The 17,424-nt window shown below is 54.4% G+C and overlaps 1 protein-coding gene across 4 annotated transcripts in view; it reads right to left on the bottom strand.

Moving 5' to 3' along the window:
• The window catches only part of PTPRE (protein tyrosine phosphatase receptor type E), a 43,092-nt gene that overhangs the window by 1,274 nt on the left and 24,394 nt on the right, over window positions 1-17,424 (bottom strand). For 3 of the 4 annotated variants that reach the window (XM_027112944.1, XM_027112946.1, XM_027112947.1), the window contains 10 exons: window positions 15,009-15,128; window positions 13,591-13,754; window positions 9,925-10,060; window positions 9,499-9,648; window positions 9,079-9,172; window positions 7,999-8,075; window positions 6,676-6,810; window positions 3,478-3,603; window positions 2,435-2,601; window positions 907-1,042 (listed from right to left, as the gene is read on the bottom strand). In XM_027112944.1, coding sequence (XP_026968745.1) covers window positions 907-1,042; window positions 2,435-2,601; window positions 3,478-3,603; window positions 6,676-6,810; window positions 7,999-8,075; window positions 9,079-9,172; window positions 9,499-9,648; window positions 9,925-10,060; window positions 13,591-13,754; window positions 15,009-15,128 — 1,305 coding nt within the window. The remainder of the gene's footprint in view (window positions 1-906; window positions 1,043-2,434; window positions 2,602-3,477; window positions 3,604-6,675; window positions 6,811-7,998; window positions 8,076-9,078; window positions 9,173-9,498; window positions 9,649-9,924; window positions 10,061-13,590; window positions 13,755-15,008; window positions 15,129-17,424) is intronic. The other variant, XM_027112945.1, reaches the window with a different exon arrangement.

The raw sequence follows: 17,424 nt of genomic DNA, 5'->3' as shown, positions 1-17,424 counted from the left end.
TTAGCCTGTCTGGCTGTTCTGGAGTCTCAGTCCAGCCATCATGGGAAGGAGCTGGGCTTTCCAGGGGAAGAAAAGATGAGGCAGAAAACTGCTGTCCTGAGGTTGCAGGGAGGTTGTCAGGAGAGCCAAGAATGGACGGTGGGGGTCCTCCCTTCCAGCTACTAAGATTCCCACCCGATCACCCAGCCCCCGGACGGGAGAGGAAAGGAAAATGCCTGAGTCGGGACCCAGTTAGCACAGAGAATGAGTGGGCCGGGCCGGGAGGGCAAGTGCTAAAAGAAGAAGCCTTGGGGAAAACGACGGGTTATAACAGCCTTTGAAACTGACCTTGCCATTGCAGAACAATCACCAAATTTGGTGAAGAGGCATCGCTTCCGAAAACCAGCAAGTGTGTGTTTTCACCACGAAATGAAAGAGAACGTGAGAAGGAACTGTGCATTGCACGGACTCCTTAAGTAAGGCCCCTGGGCAGTGTCTGGAGGCTGAGTGAGATCCAGCCAAGGAACAGAGTCCACACGAACAGTGGAAGATCGATTACAAGAATCAGGACTGGAAACGTCAGTGCTATTTTTGAACTTGGTACATATTTAAATGCACATTGGAATCTGGAGGAACAGTTCACTCTGACATAACGGTTGCTATCATCTGTGCCTCTGTCCAAGGGGTCTTACCATCTGAAGTCATGTGTGTGCCCCTCCTCACGTGTCCTGCCCGGGGGACAGACCCCAGCCAGACGCAAGGGAAGAAGGGGGTCTGTAGAGCTTTACTGTGAGCTGACTGGAACCTTTAGCTCTTTTTCTTGGAAACTTTACCTCCCTCCTTCCCCGTGGACTTGAACTCCTTCAATGAAGCTACCTCAGATTCAACATGAGACCATTCTCGATCCCTCTGGAAACGGTTTCTTACCAGGGTTTGCACCATATGTGGCCTCTGAAGTCGTAAGCTCTTCACAGCTTGGAATACGTCTAAAAGTCCCTCAGCTTTGACCCGTTCCAGAATGTTGCTGAGTGCTATGAAAGTCCCTGTGCGCCCAGCTCCAGCACTGCAGAGAAAACGTGCTGGATGAGATACTCAGACGCACCCACGGGCACGAGAATCCCACAGCCTCCGCCAAGCCCTACACGTCAGTACTGGAATGACTGGAGCTTGGATTTTTAATGATCATTTATAGGTAGCTTAGCTTTGGACTAAGAGTCAGCAAACATAAAATTCCTAAAACACTTGCCTAATTACAACATGAGTTGAATCAGGACCGGTTACAAGTTTTTAAGCTGGTGGAACCATTTCCCTTCTTCCTTGTGTAGACCAGACCTAATGGAGGCGGGCTTGGCTGGCCTCTTCCAGGGAGCCCTCTGGGGATGCACGGCTGCCCTCTGGGCCCTGGAATCCCACCTGTGGGCTGACTCTACAGCTGCTCTCCCTGCGTCTGCCTTCCCACAGGTGGGATGACCTTGTGGGTCTCCTTCACCTTTGCATCCCTGGTGTCCAACACGTGTTAAGCTCAGTCTGGGTTTGCAGAGGTGGAACAAAAAGGAACTCAAAACGACATCTACAAAGGCACCAGGGACTGGAAACTGAGGCATGTGCTCTCCCTGCTGGCCAGGCCGGAAGTGCGCCAGGCAGGTCCCAGACAAGGAAAGAGGCCCAAACCCTCCACGCTGGGTGTTATCAGCTACAAGGCGAAGTGGGTCGGTGCCAATGGCAGTCGCAAAAACGTGGGAGCCACACGTGCAGACAAAGGAACAGAAGTGCAGCCTTGGAGGCAAATCAGCAGCCCCGAGATCCAACTCCCCAAACGCGAGGAAGAGCTTTGCAAGGGTGGTCAAGGCCCCTGCCAGCAGGGGGGCCTGGCCCAGCAAAAAAGGGGAGCTGGCAGGTGTCTAGGTTCAGCCGATTCACCCTCTACCCTCGTGATGCCGTCTTTCAAAGTCTTTGCTGGGGGCGCCCAGCTGTGTCCAGGGGTCCCCCTAGTGTGTCCCTCTGCCCTTGGGCCTAACTCGGGAGCCGGGCTGAGAGGGAGGGTGTGGAGCGGTGGGCCCTCCGTTATGGACCCCAGCCCGGACATCCGTGAGAAGCTCAGAAGAGCCTCCTGCTGTGCTGGGTGGGCGCACCAGCCAGAGTCAGACGGCCTTTCAAAACGAAGACGACTCAAGTTCAGGGTTTGTCGGAGCGGTGCCTGGCAATCTTTTTTCTTTTTCCGACAACTTAAGAAGCACAAAGAAGTGTGTGTTTGAGGCATTTCCTGACTCCTTCTGCCCAAATGCTTCTGCGTGTTATGGTAAGATGACACCTATGCATTTGCGTTATGTGACGTGTGTAAGGGAAGGGCAAGGATACCGTCCAGGCAAATGATGCTACTGGGAGCAGTGAACTGGGAGTGGGGTCTGTGTCCGCCCCACCAGCAGGGCTGCCCGGGCCCCCAGGCGCTGCTCACCTGCAGTGCACGGTGATGGGGTGATCGCCCGTCTGCTGCTGCTGCTTCTGCACGGCCGCAATGAGGTCGATCATGCCTTTGCCCTCGGCGGGGATCCCGATCTCCGGCCAGCCATGGAAGTGGAACTGTCGCACGACCCGGGTCTGCTCCTCCTGGCGGGCCAGGGGCTGCCGGGCGGGAAGGGCGCCTCAGTGCTGCCCCACCGCAGGCTCCCCTGCCCTCCCGGGGACTCGGGCCACGGTGTCTGGCGGCCAGCAGAGTTCCCATGTGGCTGGCCTCCCGGTCAGGGTGTTTGTAGGCCGTGGACACCCTAAAGCAGAAGGCCAGCAGTGCCTCCTTCTGGGTGGGGACAGGACACTCAGAGGATGCGCCCCTGAGTCCCCAGGGCCCCCCAGACCCCTCTACGGGATCCTCGGCAGTTTTGCTGGAGCTAACAGGAATCATCCCTTTTTTTAAGAGGCCAGGACCCTACACGTCCCTTCAAGGCTGGAGATGAGGAGTTTCTGAGTCAAGCGGCCCTGGGTCGTTCTGCGACCCGCGTGGAGGAGAACAAGTCTTTGGGCAAAGCTGGGTTTCACTGTTCTGACCGCCTTGAGCTCAGAATCAAATCCCATAGGTGGGTCATCTTACCCACAGTTGACACACAGCGTCCCCATTCTTGCCAGGGAGCAGTGCCCAAGACCCGGTGGGGAGGGGGGATGGCAGAGAGCCCCAGAGAGGCCTCTGTGGATTCATCCACTCATTCTTCCTGCTCTCGGCCACGGTCTTTGCTCCTGGGGAGCGGGTGGCAGTGGGACACCTCTCGGAATTGGCCACTTTGCCCCCCCATCCCCGTGCTCCAGCAAGGAGGCAGGGGACCACGAGGTCAAATCTTATGGGAGATCGGCCACTTGATAACGCAGCTTCATACTGTCCTCACTGGCCGTCGATACTAATCTAACTTGGGGCTCCGGAAAAGCCTGAAGGAGCAGGACACTCTGGCACAATGACAAGCAGACCCAGAGTGATGTCCACAAGAGATTAAAGGGCTTGGGCAACAATACCTGATTGAAAGTGACCAGGAAGTCTCGTATACTGATGGCTTCAGAAAGGGTATCGCTCTTTATTTCGATCGTTATTTCTCCATGAGTCACTGAGCCCTCTGTTGGCCAATACTGGCAGCATTTATCCTTGGGGGATAACATAAAAAGAATTTGCTGCTAGCAGTTTTGACGATCTGGTGCAGAATTGCTCTCAAAGCATTTAACGTATTTCGTCTGACCAAGAAAATAACATATGAACACAAATGTGAATGCTACCAGTGCCTGTTGACCGAGGGAACAGAGCAGAGTCCAGAAACAGACATGCGTGTATTTGCAACTTTGATACAGAACAGAAGTGACATGACACAGAGGAGAGACTAGTCAGTAAATGGAGCTGGGAAATCAGTTCTCCATATGGGAAAAGGGAACTGGATCCCTGACTCACACCCTACCTGGGCTGATACGAATGCCCCAGCCCCTCCTGGAGTTGGGCAGCGTAGAACTTGCCCTACCATATATGGTAGCCTTGAACCTTAATAAAAACAAACCAAGACAGGGTCAGACTCAACGTCCAAAACAAAACTGTGAAAGCCTTAGAAGAAGAAAATACCTTTTCATTTTGGAGGACAGATTTAACAAACAAGAGCCCCAAAGAGCAAACCAACCATGATACAGCAGATTGCAACATCAGATTATAATAAAATTAACTCTGCTTCATCCAAAAATATCAAGAGAATGAAAAGACAGACCATCAGCTGGGATGAGATATTTGCCATACGTAAAACCGACAAGGGATCCGTACCAAGAATACGTAAAGAAATCCTATAAATCAATAAGAAAAGGGCAAACAACCCACTAAAAAAATGAGTGAAAGGCATGAACAGGCACTTTGCACAAGACGAAACATGACCTCTATAAATATGCAGTGATTCCTGACCTCACAGGGATCAGAGAGGTGCAAATCAAGGACACAAAGAGATGATGTTTATACCTATTTAATTAACAAAAATGAGGACATCAGACAACCCTAGGGACGTCGATGAATGATATTCCCCACTGACCACTTTGGAAACCACAACCACTTTGGAAAGCCATTAGGAAATGTCTTGCAAATTCAAACTTTCACACACACTCTCCAGTGCAGCATTTTGTCTCTTTGGAACCTACTATTCCTTGTGCACCATGAGACACGTACAAGAAAGTACCCGCAGCACTGTTTGTAAAACAGCAGAATGGAATCAACCCAAATGCCCATGACAGGAGAAGGGGCAAAGTCAATGGATGCAGGATGTACAGTTTGTGTTGTGGAGTATAAGGAAATAATGATGAATGAGCCATAGTTATAGGCAGCAACATAGGAGAATATCAAATGCATAATTTTGAGTGGAAAAACCAACTCAACTTTCTTTTTTTTTTTTTTGCGGTACGCAGGCCTCTCACTGTTGTGGCCTCTCCTGTTGCGGAGCACAGGCTCCAGACGCGCAGGCTCAGCGGCCATGGCTCACAGGCCCAGCCGCTCCGTGGCATGTGGGATCTTCCCGGACCGGGGCACGAACCCGTGTCCCCTGCATAGGCAGGCAGACTCTCAACCACTGCGCCAACAGGGAAGCCCCCAACTCAACTTTTGAATAAAGTTCAAAAGCAGACAAAACTAAACAGTTGTTTCTTTAGGAATACACACACGTGATATCAAAAGATTTTTTAAAAAGCTAAGAACACATCTCCTAGGGTGGCTTTAATTGAAAAGATAATGATAAGTGTTGATGAGGATGGCGAGAAAATGGAACCCTTGTGCATTGTTGGTGGGAATGCAACACGGGGCAGCTGCTCGGACAGCAGTCTGGCAGTTCCTCCAAATGTTAAGTGATATGAGATTGCAATATAGTCATGATATGGCCCAGCAATTCCACCCCTAGGTATCTACCTAAGAGAAATTAAAAGTTAACATTCATGTAAAAACCTGTCCATGAACGTTCAAAACATTATTCATAATAGCCCGAGTGAAAACAACGCAAATATCCATCAACTAATGAATGAATAAACAAAATGCGGTATATTTATACAATAAAAAGTAAAAAAGAGCGGGGAACTGATTCACGGATGAACCCTGACGACATTTACGCTAAGTGGAAGAGCTCAATCACGAAAGACGTGTATGATCCCACTTATATGAAATGTCCAGAAGACGCAAATCCATGGAGTCAGAAAGTAGATTTGTCATTGCAGGGACTGCGGGGAGGAAGTGGGTAAGTGATTTTTTTGTGGGTATGGGGTTTCTTTTTGGGGTGATGAAAATGATCTGGAATTAGTGATGCTGCACAACTCTGAATATACTAGAAACCACTTTTCCTTTAGAAAGATGAATTGTATGGTATGTGAATTATATCCCAACAAAACTGGTTTTAAAAAGCAAAGAAATCAAAAAACACAAATTCAGGACAGTGGTTACCTCTTGGGAGAATCTGGAAAAATGTACATTATTGGCAAAAGTTTGGTTTTTCAGCTGGATGGTGGGTTTGTGACTGTTTATTACGTTATTAAATAAAAACAAGAAGGCTGGGGCTACCCTGGTGGCGCAGTGGTTGAGAGTCCGCCTGCCGATGCGGGGGACGTGGGTTCGTGCCCCGGTCCAGGAAGATCCCACATGCCGTGGAGCGGTTGGGCCCGTGAGCCATGGCCGCTGAGCCTGCGCGTCCGGAGCCTGTGCTCCGCAACGGGAGAGGCCGCAACAGTGAGAGGCCCGCATACCGAAAAGAAAAAACAACAAAAAAACCCCACAAAACAAGAAGGCCATGCATGGATCTTTGGGAAAAAAGAAATGTTTAACTCTTTCAGTTTTACCAGAACTATATTAATTAGGTACATATATCAATACCTATGTCTTTCTGTTCCAAAAAAAAGTGAATAAATGTCTTTTTCTTCAACAGGTTGTGACCAAATTTGTATTTGTGGCAAACACAAGATGGCAGAATTTCAAGGCAGGTTAAATAAAATGTAGGCTAAGAATAAAGCCAGTGGGTAGTTACGATTAACTTGTGGTGGGCGTGGTGATGAAACAAAACCTTTTCCATTTCCAGCCTCTCCCCCTCCTCAGTAGTTGTGGCCTGGCCTCACAGACGACAGCGGGTGAGACATTCACAAGGGACAGGTAGTCACATCAGGTGGGCTGCACCTGGTGTGTGTTAACGGCCCCACAGGTGGGCTGGGCGGCGCCCTGACCTGCTCTCTCTCCTGGACCTCGGTCAGCATCACGATCGTATGGCACTCCCGCTCCCAGACCATCCTCCAGAAGTCCTCCACTGTGTGCGCCAGGGGCCCCTGGGTGGCGATGAAGTAGTCCTTCTGCCGGTAGCCCTTCAAATGGGAGCAGAGGTTAAAGTCCGACTTCCTTCCAACCCATTTCCACCGTGGGACATGTGAGTATAGGACAGCCCAGGGCCAGATGAGGGACAGTATTCTCCAGGCTTCCAGGGCCTGAGCCAAGCGCCAGCTGGCACACGCTCAGAAAACAGGTCAAGATGCCCAAGCTAGACAGCCCCCCTTCAGCCCCAGGTCACCTCTGAATGGGTATCATGAACCCCTTGCTTGGGCTGGCTTTGATTCTAACATGTCTGTATGTGTCACAGCTAAGTTAGCATCGCAGTGGGGCAGCGAGCCTGGGCATGGAGTTAGAGCAAGTGGGTTCAAGTCCCAGGTCCTCCCCTCGGGCCCAAGTGACCCCTGGCACAGCATTCTCACCTGCAAACAAAAACCTTGCGCAGACTTGGCTGCTATGCTCTCTCCTGCCCATTCATCAGCTAACTCTGCTATGCACGAAGCAGCCTAAGACTGGGCCTGAACACAATCGTGCTGTCCACGCACAGCACATGCGAGAGAAAGCGTGTGCAAGCACTGAGAGAGGGTGGTGTGCAACAGAGAGGGAAAAGGGAAGCCACTATGTATTAAAAGCAGAATGGAGGGCTTCCCTGGTGGCGCAGTGGTTAAGAATCCGCCTGCCAATGCAGGGGACACGGGTTCGAGCCCTGAGCCGGGAAGATCCCACATGCCGCGGAGCAACTAAGCCCGTGCACCACAACTACCGAGCCTGCGCTCTAGAGCCCGCGAGCCACAAATACCAAGCCCGCGAGCCACAACTACTGAAGCCCATGCACCTAGAGCCCATGCTCCGCAACAAGAGAAGCCACCGCAATGAGAAGCCCGCGCACCGCAATGAAGAGTAGCCCCCGCTCACCGCAACTAGAGAAAGCCCGCGTGCAGCAATGAAGACCCAACACAGCCAAAAATAAATAAATAATTTTTTTTAAAAAAAGCAGAATGGAAAAATAGCAAATTATTTAGCAGCGCACCTACATCCTCTATTTCCAAAGTTCCTTATTCATTTTCTTTAAGCAAGTGTCTGCTAATGAAATGGTTTGGATTTCTGTGGACGTGTCCATCCTTTCTGATTGTGAAAGCAAGTTGATCAAGAGTCTCTGTGATTACAGATGAAGAGAGCATGCGTCCTCTGCAGGCACACAAGCAGGGCCGGGCCGCTGCACTTACGTCTATAAAGGACGCGTTGATGTAATCCGTGTACTCCTGGCCCCTTTTCATGGAAAGGATGACGCGGTTGAAGTCATCTGCAAAGCAGTGTGTCCCCTGGGTCAGAACCAACCCCATCCTGCCTTGCAAACTTGAACATGCTGCTAGGAGCTTCCGAGACATAAAACTTATGGATAAAATCACTAAAAAAAAGTCAACTCAAAGGAAGGTTTACTTTCTAAAATAGGTTAATTCAAGTGGCCCAGGAAGCTGTGTTTTACCAGGGAAGTTCTAAAGTAATCCACTTATCGTTCTCCTTTGTCATAATTGAGGTAATTCCTACCAAAACGTAAGCATTAAAGTAAATTTAAAGAGTAAAAGGAGTGTGGCCAGGCAGGCAGCCCGGGGTAGCCGGCCCGGGACATCACAGCCGCAAAGACCCTATAGGGTCGGAGGCTGAAGAGGACTTTCCCAGCCCACACACTGCCTGCCTGGGCAGGTCCACGTGAGACCCGCTCCTGCCCGAGCTTGAGCCCGGGCGGGGAGGTGGAGGGGACGTCTGGATGAGGCGTCCTCTTCCCCTCAAGGTGGGTGCCCTCCCCTTCCCCCCAGGTTGCTCTGATGCTCCTGCAGGCCCCCAGACCCCGGGCAGCCCAGTGCCCGATGCCACCCTGCCCGTGGTTCGCCCGTCCCCAGGCCCCTTCCTGGAAGGTCTCAGCTGAGTTTGGTCCTGCTACACATCCTGGGCCAGGACCCCTGCTCTGTGTACGTGGGGCTCCATGCCTCTGCCCAGGCTTGCGGTAGAACTGGATGACATGCAGAAGCAGGAGGCAGAGTCAGGCCAGAATCTCACCGCTTCCAGGAAGTCCTCCCCTCCTGCCTCCAAGTCCAGGTCACAAGCTGCCCGCCTGACACCCACAGGACTGTCTGGGTCACTCGTGCCTTCCCCACACTTGACAGAGCTCCCAGAGGGCGTCCTGCCCTTGACCCCTGGTTTACAGGGGTGGGTGGGCAATGACTTCTTAGCCACTGAAGCCAGAGGGTACCAGCCCGATCACGCCTGCCTCAAGGGCTTCCCCTCCGCGGCCCGGGCTGCCTTACACGGGATGATCTGGATGACCCTGGCCTTCTTCATGTTGGCCGGCAGGTTGCCTGTCCTCATGTTCTCCTTCATGATCCGGACATTTGTCAGCTTCTGCGGCCAAGAGGACACAGCCGTGCAGTGAAAACCCGGACATTCCCGAGAGACCCCTCAGCCTTCTAACAGCTCTACCGTCAAGGGCACCTGCTCAATGGAAACAGCTGTCTGCTTCTCCAGACACTTCCTGAGTCTTGGGAAATAAAAGTGTATGCACGACACGCCCCCCTGCACAGGTGGTTGCTAAGCTCTGGAAGTCCCCAGTACTCTTCCCTCGGAAGTCACGGGCAGGACGGCTCCCCTGCGTTTTCTGGGGTCAATCACGGGGGGGAAGCAACTGAAAGCAGCTTCGTGTAAGAGGTGGCCCTTAAGTCGGCACCTACCCGGAACTCCTCCTCCAGCCCGGCCTGGTCGAAGTGGGTGGTGGCGCCGTGCAGCGTCTGCAGGTGCTTCTCCAGGGAGGACACATCCAGCTCGGTGTCCCCGTAGAGGTAGTACTCCAGTAAGGCTTGGTAGATGAACGTGTACTGCATCTGCGGGGAGACGCAGGTGGGCTCCAAGGGGGCCCTTCTCTTCTCTTTGTGTAAAGGGAAGGGGGTTTGGGGGCAGAGTCAGATTAATGGCCATTTAAAGCGAGCATCTATGGCCTTGACAGCGTGAGAGCGGGCGTCACTGAGGACGTTCTCCCTGCCGGGCACCACTCTGCGTGCACCATCTTGGGGAGAGGGCACACATCCTGGGGCGTCTGGGTTTGCTGTGCGAAGCTCACACCAGGACGGGCAGCTGGGCCCGAGGAGGGTATTACTCACGTCCGTCTGAACCATCTGAGGCCGCTGATTGCGGATTCTGGACACGAAATCAAAGACGTCCACCTTCTGCTCGGCGTGTATCATGTCCATCATGGCATCGATCACTATGAAGGTGCCCGTCCGGCCCACGCCCGCGCTTGGGGAGAAAGAAAGACGCCAAGTCGTGAATCACATTTCCCCAAAATGAATGACAGGGCCTCGGAACATGCCTGCAGTCTGGACCGGAGGACACCCCGCCCTCCACAGAGACTTCCACTTCATCCCTGAACGCAAACTTTCCTCGGTTAATAAGGAGCAAATCCACGCGAGGCCACCAGAGGGCACCACAGTCTTAGTGAAAAGACGTCAAATCTCTCCCTCTGCCTGGAAATTGTGTCCTAAGCCTCGGGTGAGTTGTACAGGTAATTTTTCCTCTATTACCAAATGCCATCTTCTCCTTATCACTTGTGTAACTGGATTTTTTATTGTCATGCTTGATATGGTTTCTCCAGGCTCTTCATAAGAGTGGAGAACCCCAGGCCAGGTCTGCTGGCCCTGGAGCCAAGGTCATGCAAATGGGGGCTCTGTCTGGGATCCTAGCCCTCACCTCCGGGCTGGCTGGGGCCAGCTGGTCCTTAGGGGCTCCACGGAGAGGTCTCCCACCTCAGGAAGCTGCCCGATTCCATTCCTGGGTTCGGGTTTCCTTCCCACCCAGCGCTGTCCCCGCAGCAGTCTCTGGACATCTTCCCCACCACCACCCCACCTGTCTCATCTAGACGCCCACCAGCCAGTGCAGGCCGTCCATATGTGTCTCCCCAACACCCAGGGCTCAGGGGGCACACAAACGGACTCAGCCAACATCCGCTGGACGAATAAAGCCCTAATGGCCCAGACTCATATGTGTGGCGTCGACCAGAACTGCACGTGGCGGCCCAGGTGTCTGTCGGGTTAGTTGGCCGAACGGGGCTTTCCCCCTCTGGCCCCTGCAGCCCAAGTGGCCTTTTAAACGAAAAGGCTCACAACTTAATGAATGAAGTCCCCCAGCCTGTTCCTCTTTTTGGGGGGAGGGTGGTACCGCTCTTTCCAGACCATTAGTCTCCAGAATGGTGCTAGGACAGACAGTGAAGCCCCTCGCCCTTGGAAGGACTCCCTGCTCATCACACCGAGGGGAGGGGAAGCGGGCGAGACAGGAGAGGCCCCTTCGGGAGCCTTGGTTCTTCACAAACGCAAAGTAAGAGAAAATCATCAGGTGCGGGGCCAGTTAAAGGCGCCCCACCCAACAGGTCAGCGGTAAGGACCAGGGAATAGAGGACTGGAGGCTGCGAGAGCCCGGGAGGCCCAGGTGCACGCGGGGCAGAGGGCAGGGGAGCACCTGGGAGCGGGGAAAGCGTCGGTTCCAAGAGGAAAGGCCCGGGGCCCGGCGCTCTTTCCCTCCTGGGCCCTGGATGCTGGTGCAGAGCTCACAGCCCTAGCTAGAGACCCTCCCTGCTGTTTGTACAGGGCCCGCAGGCAGGCAGTGGGTTCTTTTTAAGGGATTAAGGGGGAGACGTTGAGGGTGAGTGTGGGAGAGAGAAGGAAATCGAGAAACCTCCCACCCCCAGGCGATGCACATACTGGAGCCCCAGGAGACCCCGTGAGAAGATGAACGTGGAGGAATGAGGAGGTCTGGTCCGCTCCCCCTGAGACCGGAGGCTGCCAGCCCACGGGAGCCTCTTCCCTGTTCCAGGGGGGACTCTGGCTGGCCTGAACTCCTGGTGGGAACTGCTGTCACCACGTGACCCCCTGCAGGCAGCACCCAGACCACCCAACTGCCTGCAGGGGAACTCAGCTCTGCGGGGAAGCAGACCCCCAGAGAAGGGCTTCCCTTCCACGCACACAAAAACGCGGGGGCAGAGCAGAGCACAGAGCAGCAGGGAGGGCCAGGACCTGCATTGGCGGCACAGAAATAAAGCATTACCCCGAGAGACTACTTCTGTGTTCAATGGCAAAGGCTGAGATTCACAGCCACAGGCGAACCAAGGATGGAAACCAAGATGAAGGGCAAATGCACCTGCCCGGGGCACCTGTGGTGAGGGAGAGGGGAGCAGGGGAGGGCCGCATACTGAGTTTTCACACGCACGGTGGATCGAGAGGCATCAGAAGAGAACAGCACTGAACAGCTGCCCGCAGCCGCCCCTGGTGCCACACAGAGGCTGCTGCTTCATCCCCTGCCCTCCAGAGCACAGCCGGGGGCCTCCTGCAGCTGACGGGAACTGAGCACATAGCTCCCTGCCAGCCGCTGCTCCAGCGGAGGGCCCTTCAAACTCTCCACCCGATGACAAGCTGCCGGCGTCGACCCACCGATTCGGCTACGCGGGCCCGCATCTCTGCGGGGTTTCTCAGAAATCCCCGTGCAGGAACCCAGGCCTGTGGCCCGGCTGTCCAGGCTTGAGGAGGAAGGGCCCTGCTCACTGGGTGTCACGCTGACTGGACACTGGGTTTCCAGCTGTTAAAGACAGGGCCGTTCTGAGCATCACAGCCCTGCCAGGGGCCAAAGGCACCTGCACCTAGTGACACAGGTGCTCTGAACCTGCCACACGGGTGTTCAGCAGAAATGGCTTCCAGGGCGTCTGAGAACAGGGGCTGCCGCCTCGAGGGGGCCAAGCGGGGCTCGATCATGTCCCACCCCCTCCAGTGCAGCTGCTGGGAGGAGCGTGCAGGGCCAGGTAACGGGACTCTTACAGGTGTCACCTCACCTGATGTGTAGTTGCTCAGCTCCCAGGTGCAGATCCAGGATTCCATCCCCGGCCAGGACGCCAGGCGCTCCCCCCCGCCCCAGTGACCCCCAAACCTCCCAGCCTAGGCAATGAGGGGCACAGCAGAAGCCCCTGGGCTGGGGCAGAGAAAAGATCTGGCCAGCACCTTCGGGTTCTGACCATACATCCACCAAAGAATGAGAAGCACGGCTGGGGAACGTTCTCATCTTTGTGCCTTTGTCTTAAAAAACAACACATGCACACGCCAGCCGGCCCCCCAGAAGTCCAAGGCCTTCTCATGACCGTGATTTTCGTGTTCGAAGCCGAACTGCGTTTAGTCACGAGCTACAGAGGGGGTGGATTTGAGCCCTGACGCTATGGCTTGGGGAGCTCAGAGCAAATAAGAGCTCAGCGTGAGAACAACCAGAGGACGTCCCGGTATGCAGAGGCAGAGGGGAACATGCTCTGGGAGAAGCAATCACTTCATAACCTGCTCTTCCATCACCTTAGTTGCTGCGGCTGTAACCACAGCCCCTCCGAGGCTGTCCTCCCCATCACAGACGCGGAGACCTCTGCTGAGAGAGGTCAGGTGGACCCCCTATAGAAGCGCGGTTTCCAACTCTGTTCCTGGAGGTGACCTGAGGGTCCCCGGGGGGTGAATGGCAGAGTTCCATCCCCACCACCGACCTGGGCCTCTCGGCTCTGTGTGGTCCCAACATTAGCCTTTCTCCCCCGGTGGCACTGAGGAAAGGGCTCCGCCGCCCCGGATGGGGAATATCCCTCCAGCTCTTGCCCTGAGGGATTCTCTGAGCTGCACCCGGTGTCTGGGAGGTGCCTTCACATCGCCCCTGCTGCCCCTCTGCCCACCCGGCTCTCCGTCCCCTGGTTATTTTCCCAGGAGGGCCTGAGTCCTCCCCGGAGGGCCCGCCCCGTGGCCCCGCCCCGCACGTACCTGCAGTGGACCACGACGGGCCCGGCGTGCGTGGGGTTGAGTGTCCTCACTTTCTTCAGGAACTTGAGCATCCCGATGGGGGTGAAAGGCACTCCGAAGTCGGGCCAGCTGGTGAAGTGCAGCTGGCAGACGAGCCGAGGGGCTTTGCAGCCGTCAGGGAGCTGCTGCGGGGATGCACGGAGGTGTGAGCAGGTGGCGCGGCCCCTGCGCCTCCCCAGCATCACGCTCTGAGAATGCTTGCTTGGGGTCCCCCTCTGCCATCCAGGTGTGGGCAGCCATGGGTACGGGTGCAGGGAGGGGCCCATCAGTGAAGGCTGGATGCCCCAGGGTGAGAGACCCTGATTCTTACTGCCAGCTCTGGACACAGCACCGTGGCAGCAGGGGCAGCAGAGCGGGACCCATGGTCACCTGTCCCAGGACCAGGCCAGGCCAGGCCCCAGACAGCCAGATACATCCCTACAGATGGCCCCAGGGCTCATGGACCCCGCTGGGAAGCAGGGTGGCTGCATCCCAGTGGGCTTGGCTTTTATGCCTGTGTAACTACCAACAGCAGAAGCTTTCACTCTCATAAGTGTCTTAATTTTCGGGGAAAAGATGTGGTTGGCCCACCCTCGGGAGACCCCTCCACCCCACGCCTCAAAGCCTCTCTCAGATTTTACTACCCAGAACCCAGGTTTGGTTCTCTGCCCAAAGCCATAAGGTGTACTGGGAAGTTGTGTGTGTGTGTGTGTGTGTGTGTGTGTGTGTGTGTGTGTGTGTGTTTTGGGGAGGCAAGCAGGCCGGGGACAGTAAGAACGATGAAGCTCATCCTCTTTCCTTTTTTGCTGTGGTTTCTCGGAATCTCAGACTCTTATTTTGTAATCTGACTACACCCCTCACTCTACCTTCGATTCCTGATGACACGACCTTCTGTCTTTTCTGGGTTTTTTTAATCTCTTAAACCTCTACTTCATCTGCCTTGAATACAGGTATCTATTGAAGACTGCCTTAAATCCTTTCTGGGAAGGAAGGATTAGCAGGAAATCAGTGGGATAACTAATGAGGTGTTTCAGATATAATTTTGAAACTGCTAAAAAAACCTCACCTCACCATTCCAGCGTGTGAAATGACACTGTGTCACTGAGTGGGGACCCCCATGCCCCCCCCCCACTGACTCGACTTCCTCCACCCAGAAAGGTCCCTGGGAGCCAGGAACATCCGGTACTGACTCAAGGCCCACGTGCACCTGTCTGCCATCTGCCCTGCAGACTCACCGCCTGGGCCCACTAACGACCGTCCCACATCCCCGCCCAGCGCTTCCTCCAGCCTCATCCTCCACTCGTGAGAGCCGCGGGCAAAGTGCTTCCTATTATAAACGTAGACGGGTATTTACTCCCTACTCTGCTTCTCCAGAAAAGTCCAGGATGTAACGTGCTTACGGACTGAATGCAGAACTTCCGGATGGTATAATCCACCAGGACCACGCAATCCTCCACACACACCCGGATGCTTCCGTAGGTCCAGCAGCCCTGGTCCGGCCAGTACTGATAGCACTTCTCCTGCGTGGAACAATTGAACAGAAACAATAGGTCTGTGGGGACTTTTGAGCACCTCGTTGCCCCCTCCTTGGCCATGGCCACAAGGCCTCACACACACCAGCTTCCCGTGAAACAGTCCTCAGCTGGGGAAGTGTGTTTCCATCTTATCAATGGGGAAACTGAGGCCACACAGCTGATGAATGGCAGGGCTGAGACCAGGATCGGACCATTTCCAGTTCATGTCTCATTCACTCATCCACTCACTAACCCCACACATCGACCGAACCGTCTGGCTGAGTTGCTCCCTGCAGAGCCGGGGACCAGAGCAGAAGTGGCCTCACCTGGGAGGGGCTGCCCTAAGCCCTGGAGGACCACGTGCTCCCCAAACACTACCTGTCGCACTCAGCGGGTCGTTTTTCCTGCCCAGCACTAAGGACGAACTAAATTCCAATCCCACCATCCTCTGTGGGAGAGTCACGAGCCTGTGGTCAGCTGAACATTCCTAATTTTTCTCCAGCCGGGAGGAGCCCGATGTGGGAATTTGCGGAGCAGGCGCGTGGTCACGGAGAGGCCCTTCCTTTGCCTTCCCTCCCCCCGAACTACCAAAGGGCCACAGGAGAGGGTGGGGATGGGGCCTCCGGCCCCTGATCCCAGGTTGTCCTCCTACAAGGAGGACCTGAAGGCATGAGGCCTGCCTAAGGGGGAGACACCGGCTCCACAGCCACGGGAGAGGCCCTGGGGTCAGCAAGCCGTTTACCCTGGAAACTGCCCACAGGCCACAGCTGTCGAGTCACTAATAATCTTATAAAACAAGAGTCAGCTGGTATTCACCAGTGCCCAGAGCTTGTGTGATGACACCCACCAGACGACATCCCCTCCACGGCCCGGGCCCGGGTGACTCGGAAGGGACTCCGAGGAGAAACCAAGCCCTGAAGGTCCTGGTTCGGACAGTCTTGGCCTCCTAGGGACCCTCCAGAGATTCTCACTTTGACAAACTCTCACTCGGGGACCCGAGGGCTGTTTCTCAGGCCCCCAGAGGGCTCAGTGTGTGCACTGTTTCCACGCCCTCGGCCTCCCGTCTACATGGCGGGTGCCGTCCCCTCCCTCCCATCAGATCATGAGATGCCAGAGCAGCTACATTTCGCAACACCAAGTCAGGATGTTGAAGCCAGGGAGACCACAACAGAAGTGTAAGCGATGAAGAAAAAGGGAACTCTATTGAGAAATGATTTCATCTGAAACGGTGAAAATCAAGACACAGAAGCAGGCCAGCTCTGAGTCACAGAGACAGAAAAATGCAGTAGGATCTTTCTGTAGAGAAAGATGGAGGGAAAATGTCAAGTAACGGAGCAACAGGATCACTGATGGGGGAGCTGGGGGCGTCTTCTGAGTCCCACCGCTTCTGCACTGGGCTCGTTGTGTCTCATGTTTATAAACGAGCCCCCAGAAGCCTGGTCCCAGGGGACAGCTGGTCCCAGGGGACACGGGGCTCCAGGTCAGCCTCCTCTTCTAGGGTCAGGTCCTGCCGCAGCTGCCCAGAGCGTGGGGACACCTCCCGTGCAGCCACCCTCCACCCCACTCCCCCGGGGCCGTGTCCCTGCCCGGGAACCCCCTGCTTCCTCCCCTTTCCGGTGAGAGAGGAAGGCCAGGGCAGGATTCACACAGAGAAGGCTGGCCCTCCCCAGCCCCATCCCAGCTCCCTGGAAAACAAAAGAAAACCCCTCTCCTCTCCCCGACCTGAAAGTGTGTGTGGAGCCTCTTCTGGTGCTTTTTTTTTCATCTTTATTGGAGTATAATTGCTTTACAATGGTGTGTTAGTTTCTGCTTTATAACAAAGTAAATCAGTTATACATATACATATGTTCCCATATCTCTTCCCTCTTAACGTCTCCCTCCCTCCCACCCTCCCTATCCCACCCCTCTAGGTGGTCACAAAGCACCGAGCTGATCTCCCTGTGCTATGCGGCTGCTTCCCACTAGCTATCTACCTTACATTTGGCAGTGTATATATGTCCATGCCACTCTCTCACTTTGTCACAGCTTACCCTTCCCCCTCCCCATATCCCCAACTTCATTCTCTAGTAGGTCTGTGTCTTTATTCCTGTCTTACCCCTAGGTTCTTCATGACATTTTTTTTTCTTAAATTCCATATATATGTGTTAGCATACGGTATTTGTCTTTCTCTTTCTGACTTACTTCACTCTGTATGACAGACTCTAGGTCTATCCACCTCATTACAAATAGCTCAATTTCGTTTCTTTTTATGGCTGAGTGATATTCCATTGTATGCACAACCTGCCAAGACTGAATCAGGAAG

The sequence above is a fragment of the Aethalodelphis obliquidens genome, unplaced genomic scaffold, assembly GCF_003676395.1.
Source record: "Aethalodelphis obliquidens isolate GAN/ISIS:26980383/991018 unplaced genomic scaffold, ASM367639v1 scaffold11, whole genome shotgun sequence".
NCBI lineage: Eukaryota > Metazoa > Chordata > Mammalia > Artiodactyla > Delphinidae > Aethalodelphis > Aethalodelphis obliquidens.
Note: the sequence above shows the minus strand (reverse complement) of the source record. Positions and strands in the feature narration are given on the sequence as shown.